The sequence below is a fragment of the Antennarius striatus genome, chromosome 24 (assembly GCF_040054535.1).
Source record: "Antennarius striatus isolate MH-2024 chromosome 24, ASM4005453v1, whole genome shotgun sequence".
Taxonomy (NCBI): domain Eukaryota; kingdom Metazoa; phylum Chordata; class Actinopteri; order Lophiiformes; family Antennariidae; genus Antennarius; species Antennarius striatus.
In genome coordinates this window covers 6,663,057-6,673,502 of record NC_090799.1, presented here as the reverse complement: position 1 = coordinate 6,673,502, position 10,446 = coordinate 6,663,057, and the positions used below count along the sequence as shown (strand labels likewise).

General features: G+C 46.6%; 2 protein-coding genes across 5 annotated transcripts; both read left to right on the top strand.

Annotated features, from left to right (window-relative positions):
- Positions 1-123: 123 nt before the first annotated feature.
- Positions 124-3,011, top strand: LOC137591362 (tetraspanin-7-like). Its single transcript, XM_068309296.1, has 8 exons — positions 124-542; positions 800-958; positions 1,295-1,483; positions 1,556-1,630; positions 1,724-1,819; positions 2,082-2,237; positions 2,327-2,410; positions 2,686-3,011. Exons 2-8 carry the CDS (start codon positions 878-880, stop codon positions 2,752-2,754), a joined length of 750 nt encoding a protein of 249 aa, XP_068165397.1. The 5' UTR covers positions 124-542; positions 800-877; the 3' UTR covers positions 2,755-3,011.
- A 291-nt stretch (positions 3,012-3,302) lies between these two features.
- On the top strand, positions 3,303-6,308 carry LOC137591358 (mid1-interacting protein 1-B-like). 4 transcript variants are annotated; one of them, XM_068309289.1, is made up of 2 exons: positions 3,303-3,416; positions 4,430-6,308. In XM_068309289.1, the coding sequence occupies exon 2, from the start codon at positions 4,650-4,652 to the stop codon at positions 5,079-5,081; it is 432 nt and encodes a 143-aa protein (XP_068165390.1). In that variant the 5' UTR covers positions 3,303-3,416; positions 4,430-4,649; the 3' UTR covers positions 5,082-6,308. The 4 variants fall into 4 exon arrangements, with proteins under 4 accessions (XP_068165390.1, XP_068165392.1, XP_068165391.1 ...); XM_068309291.1 differs by lacking the exon at positions 3,303-3,416 and adding an exon at positions 3,417-3,545; XM_068309290.1 differs by lacking the exon at positions 3,303-3,416 and adding an exon at positions 3,560-4,055.
- Positions 6,309-10,446: the final 4,138 nt, after the last annotated feature.

The following is a 10,446-nucleotide window of genomic DNA, read 5'->3' as shown; positions in this document are numbered from 1 at the left end:
TGCTGGATTCAAACTCTGCTTTTTTTGAATGGTTGGACTGGATTTCCTTCAACAGAACCAGACAGACCTGTTTAGTGTTTGTATTTTCATAATTCTGTCCCAAAAAAAGGGAGTTTTAGATCTCCTAAATTTAAGAGAAGAAGATGCCCACTGTCAATTTACGATGCCATGACAGGAAATAGAGACAAAAAAAGCCATCAGAAAAAACCTGATAATCTCTACACGATAGAACAAAAACGTAGAGCATTAGGAAACTAACAAGAAGTTGAGTTGTGTTCGTCCCCACTCTCTCATCCTCAGGCGGTGGTTCCACCCTCCCAGTGGGGTGAATCAGGGTGGGTCACCTCCTCGCTAATTGTGTGGTCAGAGTGTGAAGAATGGGGGTCACATGTTTGTGTCGTTGCCTCCTATCTCTCAGTCTCCCTCAGACTGCTGGGACGTCGCTGCTGCAGACTGGGTTCCATCAGGACAGTAAATGTGGGATTAATGTTGGATTAAATGTGGGATTATTCGAGGTTAATCCGTGACTGCTGAACTATCTGGTAAGATAATTATCCAGTTTGCTTAATGAAAACTTGCAAAATGGGAGTCTGTGAAGGTGTTTGAATTAATTTTAATTCTGTAGAATGTATGCCATTTTGAACATTTTTTGTAATTCTGTCAAATATTTGTGTTGTTTTGGAGCATTTTTATGCATTTTTTGAAATTTGTTTTTGTTTTGCTACTTTTTATTCTGACCGTTTCACATTTTGTTTCGTTTCATGCCTTTGTGTTTGTGGGATATTGTGGATTTTTTTAGAGGGAGAGAGATCCGAAACTAAAGGAGGGGAGAGAGGAAGAAAAAGTAGCGACGGAGTGAGAATCCTTCAGCGGGGTCATGGCTCCTAGGAGGATTGAAACCAAACCAGTGATCTTCTGTCTGAAGACGCTGCTGCTGCTCTACTCCTTCATCTTCTGGGTGAGGAAACCTTTTCCATTCCCCTCAGATCAAATTAGCAAATGTTTAATCTGGAAAAACACCAAAATAAAAATAAATGCGTCATTTTACAATTTCTATTGTCGATGATGGAAGTTATTTTTAATTCTAATTAAAAGTGTCGTGGTCAGTCAGCATCCTGGGATACTGGGGGTCAGAGGTCAGATAGAGAATGTGGGGGAGGGGGAGTAATTATCTGGATGCTGAGGAATGAGGATGAGGAGGCCACTGCCGGGACACTCAGTCGATAATGAAGGTGTGAAGACACAGCAGGAACACACAGTGTGTGTGTGACTCACACACTGCCCCCCCCATCAGGTGACTGGTGTGGTCCTGCTGTCTGTGGGGTTATGGTGGAGGTTCATGCTGAGCCCCTACATGCTGCTGATCTCCAGCGGCCCCTGCATTGCCCCGTTCGTCCTCACCGGCACCGGAGTTGCCATCGTTCTGTTTGGACTGTTTGGATGCTTCGCCACCTGCAGGGGCCGCCCCTGGATGCTAAAGCTGGTGGGTCCAGCAGGTTCACAGCACTGCTGAAGAACGTATTCATGAATGACCTGACCTCTGACCTCTCTCCAGTATGCTGTTTTCCTGTCCCTGGTCTTCATGACTGAACTCATCGCTGGAATCTCCGGTTTCGTCTTTCGCCACGAGGTAACAACACCTGACATTTTGTAAATAAACAGAAACAGTCGTACAATCAAACGATAACATCCTCTGTGTGTGTGTGTGTGTGTGTGTGTTCAGATTAAAGGGACATTCCTCGCCACATACACTGATGCAGTGATGAGATACGACGGACGTGACGACAGGAGTCTGGCTGTGGACGATGTTCAACGCAGAGTCGGTGTCTCTTTACCTCTCTCTCTTTGTCTTTTGTAGAGTGACGTAATCACCAACCTGTGATGATGTAATAACTTAATTACTGCAGAATTGTTTGGAGTCAAATGGTTTTAATTTCAGCCAGTTTCCTAAATTTGTTGTAATTTCTGTTTTCCCCACCAGAGGGCGACAGAGGGCGCTGTAAACAATGAGTTGTTTTTATTGATGATATTTATGTGTGTGACGCAAACACCTGGTCACCCCCACCCTGTGTGTCCTGTAGCTGCACTGCTGTGGGGTTTATAACCACACCAGCTGGTTCAGCAGCGTGTATTTCCCCGTCGGCGGGATCCCCGCCAGCTGCTGCGTCAGTTTCTCTGACTGCAGCTCAGCAGACCTGAAGAACCGAACCGTGGCTGTCCACAAAGTCCACCGACAGGTTGGGAACCCACGGGCAGCTCAAGGGATTCACGTCCTGTGTGCGTTTTTGCAAAAACTGATGAATGCATGAATGAACTGTGTGTGTAGGGGTGTTACGAGCTGGTGACGTCAGTCCTGGAGAGCAACATGGGAATCATCGCTGGAGTGACCTTTGGCCTCGCCTTCTCTCAGGTACAGCTACGTCATCTGGAATCAATATTCTGCACAGTTTAATTGATTGATATAACGTTTAAAAAAAAAAAAAGTTATTGAAATGTTTTATTTTTTTAATGTCGAGAATCTGCTTGGCAAGAAAACTGATTTTCTTTATAATGATTCGGGTTTTTGCTTCATCAAATAAGTAAATTACGTTCGGCTGTGACTCAGCTTCCGATGCCAGGAGTGAAAGTAAAGGACGCGAGCGTGACTCGTTACTATGACGTCATCATGTGTGTGTGTCCCATCAGCTGATAGGGATGTCCTTGGCCTGCTGTCTGTCTTGCTTCATCAACGCCAACCAGTACGAGATGGTTTGACAGAAGACCCTTCATGTGCCTCACAGCATGAAACTCATTTTAATACTAATTTGATTAAATGACTTTAGAATGATGTCGTGGCGCCGCTTTGGACACCAGCTTTATTGTTTTTATTATATTTATAAGATGTGCTTGTGTGTTTTGATGACTTATGGATATTAACATAAGGCCCAAACACAGCTACACCTTGGTTTTATGTCCTGTTATAATTTGCTGTATTTAATAAGTACTTTAATTAAACCAACAAGTGCCCAAAAGGACTTCTGTTGTTTTTGGAGGAGCAGCACCATTGGCGTGTGTGTGACGTCACAATCAGACAGTCATTGAAATTATTTGTCTAAGTTATCCTACTTATTTCAGCCTCTATTTTTCTGTTTTAATAGCAGACAACCTTCTTATTGTCGCACAGCCGTAATTGTGGCGCAACGAGCTTCAGAAGTCGGAATAAAAACGTATTTAATAAAATATGCAAATATGCGTGACGTCACATGGTCTGGTCTCCCGTGATTGGCTGTTCACGAAGGTTCGGCGCTTGGCGACCGCGTTAGCTCCGCCTCCCACACCCTGCTCCTCGTGAGGTCTCAACTGCTCCCAGAAGGCTCTACGGCCTGACGTCGCGAGCCCAGGCGCCGACAGGCTAGCGGAGCAACATCCGGCCGACGGTAAGTTCGTGTCGCTCCTGCAGCGCGGAGGTTTCCGGGTTGTCGTTATTGCCCCGGGGGGTAAACGGTACTTCATGCGAGGCAAACGTGAAGGCGGAGAGCTGGACCCGAGCCATAGTTAAAGTCCCGGTAGTAGAAAACCATGTTTGTTGTAAACAAAACACCGGAAGTGTTTTTCCTCCGACTTCTGAGTGATTTTGCCTTGATGTTCAAAGAAATTGGTTGTAGTTCCATTATCGGACGCTGTCAAAGTTCCGCTCGTGTTTTGCTCAAACGGTGGCTTAAATTTAACGCTTGTGTTTCTGTGGAGACAAAAATATTTCCGCTGCGATTCTTAAGAACTTTAAAAGGCTGTCAAAATATAAATTAACCAAACAGAAATGTTTATTTAGATGCGGATGCATCGCTCATGCTCATCGTTGAGATGGATCCCACGACAGTCAAGGCGTGCCCCGCCCCTCCTTGTCTGTGATTGGCTAGTGCTTCTCACGTTGTTGGCTTGGATTGGTCAGAATAAGTCATGAGATGTGATGATTGGTTGAAGTGGAGATATCATTAGGGTGAGCCAAACAGGAGCGGAGCAGGGCGTTAAACGGCTGAAGGGGGAACTCCAGGCTCCGGAGCCGATGAGTTAAATATGTAAATATCATTCGTTCATGTTGGTTGTTTATTACGGCTTAATGTTAGCATACCGCTGATAAATGTAGGTCACTAATCGGGTTATCGTTTGCTTGCTTGCTAGTTGTCTTGCATCAACGGAAGCGGATGGAGACTTCCTGGTGTTTCTCCATTTGTCGTGTAATTATTGGGATTATTTACGAGATTAGATATGAATTTGGATTATTTAATCCGCGAATCATATATTCTGTCGGGGATGTTTGAGCTTTTTTGGGTGGTGGAAACTTTTACAAAGTGCTGAAAAATAATGTCCATGTGTGTGTGTGTGTGTGTGTGTGTGTGTGTGTGTGTGTGTGTGTGTGTGTGTCTCCCTCTCTCTCGCTCTTTCTTTTCAGTGGTGTTTCCTGCTATCTGCTCTGAGGTGAACCAACAGCGGGTTGGTGTCCTGCTGCAGGAGACGCCGGCGACCTTCCCATGATGCCTGAGGCGGTGGTGAGCGTTCCTGTGTGAGCGGGAGCCTCTTAGCGGTTGGGTTCTGGCCGGAGCCTCTCGGTAATCCCTTAAGGAGTCTTAGCAGGCTAAGTTTGGCTGAGGAGACAGGAAGACGTCTTCACCATGATGCAGATATCGGAGTCGTACAACCAGAAGAACTCCCTCTACAACGCCATGAACCGCTTCATCGGCGCCGTCAACAACATGGATCAGACGGTGATGCTTCCCAGCATGCTGCGGGACGTCCCGCTGGACGACGCGGAGGACGTGAAGGCCGATGGCTCCGCCTACTTCCATGACGGCGACATGTACAGCTCGTACCTGCTGCTCAAGTCCATCCGGAACCACATGGAGTGGGGCATCCTGCAGAGCGACGAGTGGCGGGGGGGGCAGGCCGAGCTGCCGCAGGCGTCTCCGCCTGATTCCGAGGACGACAACCTGGAGAAGCAGTTCCACTTCCACCTGACGGGACTCCACGCTGTTCTGTCCAAGCTGACGCTGAAGGCCGACACGCTGACGAGCCGCTACAAGGAGGAGGTCGGCTGCAGGAACTGAACGAGGACAGAAGGATGACGGGGAGCGTTCACCCCCGCTGGTAGTTCAGGTTTTAACCTGCTAATCGTCAGAGACAGAGATGAACCTGAGGAGCTGATTAGAAACCAAAGAGCTGCTCCGCTACATGCTAACCGCTATAATCTGGAATCAGCTAGAAAAGACTAAACTCGCATTTATTTCCCAGCATCCATGTTTGTCCTGGTGATAACGTTATCAGCTATCAAAGATTAAAAGTCAAAAATGCCCTTGAGCGCGAGCCAATCGTTCTCTGCTTTCAGCCTGTAAACCAAAAGTTTAAAACTTTTGTTTTCCATGGAAGCAGAACAAAGAGAACGGCATTAGCGGGATAAAACCTGATCCTACCAGCACACTTGACTCTTCTGAGACCACAACCCGGAACCAGAGTCCAGGTGTTTGTCTGGACCTCGTTTTGTTCCTTCAAGGGGTTTCTGGGTGTTTTTTTTTTTTTTTTTTTAAGTCTGTCCTTCCTCTCAGTTTCCTTCTCGTCTTGGCACAAACTCTGCAGACCCGCCGGCTCGACGTTCCTCGTGCAGGATGATCTGGTTCTGTGTGAGGTTGAAGATCCACAAACTGATTTCTGTTTGGTCTCTGTGGGCTAAAAGGTTCTGATATACGTTCAGGTCATTTATCTTTAAGATCAGGTTGTCGATTGTTGGAAATGTTCTTGTTTGTGTTTGTTTGATAACCATGATCTGTTTGACGGAGAATCTACAGGCATTTTGTTTGAGAGGTGACGTCACTAAAAGTCTTGTTTTGTACTTTATTATATTCATCTTTACTTTGATAAAATATAAAATCAGAATATTTCAGAGTTTGAAAAACTCTCGGGAGGTTTCTCCTCAGTAGCAATGGAAGCCGTCTAATTGGCCGATCTGTTGGTGAGGACTTCTCCCATTGGCCGGTGTTTATATGGAACGTTCAAAATTTAAAAGCTGCTTTCCTGTTACTTTATTTCATCCACTCAAAACAAAAACAGCAAACATCTCAGTGAGATTCATGACGATTTGAACGTGATTGTTTTTTTTATTTGAAAGTCTGAGCAGTAAATCCCATCGACGGCAGCTTTAAGGTTCGGCACATTTCTGTTTTTAGTTTTTTTTTATTACTTTGGGTGGAACTAAGACAATAACACAAAAATAAGATGATAACACCACTATGCATTTTTGTACTTCATGTTCAGCTTGGTGATTAAAGGCTTCCAGGAGGTTTTGGAGTGTTTTTGTTCCTTCTTTCAGGAGGTTTCCCCTTTTACCAGCCTTAAATGAAGGTTAAACAAATGACCTTGGGAGCGGCGGCGGTTGCCCCTGGCAACGCCGTGTTTGCCATTGGGACAATGCTTGTTTGCGGTTTTTGAACTTGCTGATCCACCAGGAACAGAAACCCGACTCCTGAAAAGCGAGTCTCTCCCGCCCCCCCCAGACGCTTGTGAGGCGGCGGCGTCTCAACCGTCGCTTTGTGAGCGCCTTTATGTTTTACCAGGCGCTCGTAGGTTCCACTCCACTGCCTGGACTCGCAGCTTGTTTGTTGACTCTTTCTATGGTTTGGAATCTAAAAATAGAGTCGGTTCCACAGAACAACACTCGCTGAGAGTGCCCTGAGTCCACAGGCCCACCTGATCAGGCGTGTTCACGCACGAATCACACGTGTTTGCAAGAAACAGCTGCAGCACAGGAAGTCCTGCAGTACCCACGGTGCTCCCTAACCCTCACGGATTTCTATCCTCAAATCAAGCCTGAACACAGTTCTGGTTATTACTGGATTTTATTTCCATTCATTTCAACCCAGTAGAACATTAGTCCCGTCTTTTCACAACCGCAGACGCGCAGTTCCGCCTGGATCCAGCAGGGGGCACTGTGGTACCGCCGCAGAACGCACCTGCGCTCCCTCTCCGCGCAGCTGATGTCACAGTGTGCGTGTCAGAGAGCCAATTAGCGGCTGACAAGGTCAAACCTACAGTAATTAACACACGCGCACACACACACACGCATAGACACGCAGCGCTCATTAGGGCGTGCGTAAATGTTTGTGCGTGGGCGTGTAAATTAAAGGTCAAAGGTCGTCTGCAGGGCGGGGCAAGTGTCTTCCACCCAGGATCATAATGTGTGTGTCCTGCAGGTCGAGTCGAGATTTACATTTCCCCGCTGTGGTCCGCTGGTCTTCCGTTAACGTGTGTGTGTGTGTGTGCGGGGAGGGGGGAGGGGAGGGTGAACTGATCCACGGCGGCTCCCGTAATTAGAGCCGCTGGACCGGATAAACGCCTGGGCGCCCCAGCGCTTCACCCCACCCCCACCCCCACCCCCCCACGCAGAGCAAACAACCGATTCGCGAGATTTCATGGAGCTTGTCCACGTGATCACCTGAAGCTAGGAACGAAAGTAATGTTTTTATTCTAAAATGAATCCGGCTGGGTGGTAGAAATGAGAGCGAGGCGGGGACGATGGGAAAAGTTTAATGGCGTCCTGTGGTGGTTTGACATCGTTTAATCTCGGTCGTCCTTTGAACACAACTCCAAAGGTAATTAAACGCATCATTCAGCCTCTGGTTGTCTGCGTTCAGATCCTCTGTGGGGCGTTCAGTGTCTCCGCGGTGCATTCAAAGTCTCCGCGGCGTGGTTAGAAGGTCACTGGTGCTTTCACTGTCCGTCTGGTGCATTCAGTGTAGCAGTGGTGCATTCAGGGTCTCTGGGTTGGTTTGAGAAGCAGTGGTGCGTTCAGGCTCTGGGGGGGTGGGTGATGGGTATCTGTGATGCGTTCAGTGTCCCTGACTGAACCATGGGCTCAGGATGTGTGTTCAAGCGTGCTTCCGCTTACAGGTGTGTGTGTGTGCGCGCGTTTCTGTGTGTTTCTTTCTCTGTGTGTGTGTGTGTGTGTGTGTGTGTGTGTGTGTGTGTGTGTGTGTGTGTGTGTGTGTGTGTCAGGCAGCTGCAGCTCGGTGTGTGTGATCTGCCGCCGCCGTTGTCGCTGCTGTCAGGCATCGTTTCCGTGACGATCAGCGCCGCGGCTCTGATTATTCACCTGTCACGTCTCTCACATCCACGCGCGTCTGTCTGGCTCTCCCGTCGCCATGGCGACGGAGGGCCTGACAGACAGCCGGGGCGGCGCCGAATCAGGATCACTCCCCCCAGTAACGAGCGAGAGGCGTCGTTTAATCCGACCACTAGAGGGCGCTGGATCTGCGACGCGTCAATTAGCATTAAAATCAAGAAAATGTATTCCAGAAAATATCTGAAACAGAAAGATAAATGCTGTTTGGATATTTTTAGAAGTAGCTGGAGGCATTTTTGTTTTGTTTTTTTGTGCGGGTTTAGCGGTTAGCCGCTAACACAAGCGGGAAACTCGGGACTAAAATGTTGTCATCGCGACATCCTGGCGCAGGTGCGATCGATCACGTGAAACAGTCGAACTTTCTAACGCGGGTGTGAAATGTCATGCTAATCGTCACGTTTGGCGCCGTCCATTGTGCGTAAAGGTGGCGTGGACGAAGGTCGTTGTCGTGACGACGCACGAAGGACAAGTGAAAAAAATTTGTAGTGGAGAAAGAAAAAAAAAATTGCAGTGAAACATGAGCGATAACGGAAACGTTGAAGCGTGTGGCGGCGTTTGGATTCGCTCGCCTCCGTCTCTCTCGTCTCCTTTCCGTCTTCCTGCGTCTCGCTTGTTTTATCTGCTGGGTCGTCCCACACACACTCAGCGCCTGTCAGGCGGCGCGCTGGGGAGATTTGCACGAGAGCGATCAATTTGTCTGACTGGAAGCGTGTGATTTATGTGATCCTGCAGACGTCTATTAGCCTCCATCTCTCCCCTCCTTCCTTTCTATCCATCTTCTGGTCGTTCCTCTCCTTTTTCCCCTTTTCGCTCTCCTCTGGCGTCGTTCTCTCCTTCCTTCCTGCTTCCTGTCGCCGTCGTTTGCATGATTGAAGGTTATTTGATGTCAAACGGTCGTCTGCAGAGACGTTAAGCAGAGCGGGAGGCGCTGAATCATCCAGAACACGATGAACTAAAATCCGATGCGTTTAAAAAAAAAAACACGAACTAAAACCCGATGCGTTTATAAAAAACAGCGAACTAAAACCCACAAAAAAACAAGAACTAATACCTGACGGGTCTATAAAAACACGATGAACTAAAATCCGACACATTAAGAAAAACACAAACTAAAACCCGCAGCCTTTCTAAAAAACACTAAAACCAGATGGGTTTAAGAAAAAACGTGAACTAAAACCCGACGCTTTAAAAAAAAAACACGAACTAAAACCCGACGTGTTTGTAAAAAATACGATGTACTAAAACTCGACGCTTTTCAGAAATAACACAACTTAAACCCATCGCGTTCAAAAAACCACAAACTAAAACCCGACGTGTTTAAAAAAACCACGAACTAAAACCCGACGTGTTTAAAAAACCCCACGAACTAAAACCCGACGTGTTTTAAAAAAACCACGAACTAAAACCCGACGTGTTTAAAAAAACCCACCAACCAAAACCCGACGTGTTTTAAAAAAACCACGAACTAAAACCCGACGTGTTTAAAAAACCCCACGAACTAAAACCCGACGTGTTTTGAAAAAAACCCACGAACTAAAACCCATCGCGTTTAAAAAACCCCACGATGAACTAAAACCCGACGTGTTTAAAAAAACACAAACTAAAACCCGAGGCATTAAAAAAAAACCCCGATGAACTAAAACCCGACGCATTTAAAAAAACACAATGAACTAAAACATGAACTAAAACCCCGTGCATTAAAAAAACAACAACTAAAACCCGACGCTTTTAAAAAAACATTAGCTTAAACCTAATGCGTTTAAAAAACACACACGATGAATTAATGCCAGCACTACGATCCTAAATACAATCAGTCAATCAACCAATCACCAATCACATATAGTTTCCGATGTGTTCAGGTCCCCTGAGCGATGTGCCCCCCCCCCCTCCATCCAGCGCGGCCATTTTATCAATATTTCAAATAATTAAACATTTGAAATATTGATAAATGAAAAACATTAAACATGATTTATGAAAAACATTACACATGAATGGAATTGACTTTTTCTATGCTAACTGGCTAATGTTAGCATGTTACCATGGAAACCCGTTAAAGTCCAACTAAACTGCACACAGCTGTTAGCATTCAGCATCAACCTGTAGTTCAGCTATTAGCATTCAGCATCAGGCTGTAGTTGAGCTGTTAGCATTTAGCATCAAGCTGTGGTTCAGGTATTAGCATTTACTATTGAGCTGTGGTTCAGCTGTTAGCATTTGGCATCAACCTGTAGTTCAGCTATTAGCATGTAGCATCAACCTGTGGGCCAGCTGTTAGCATTTAGCATCAAGCTGTGGTTCAG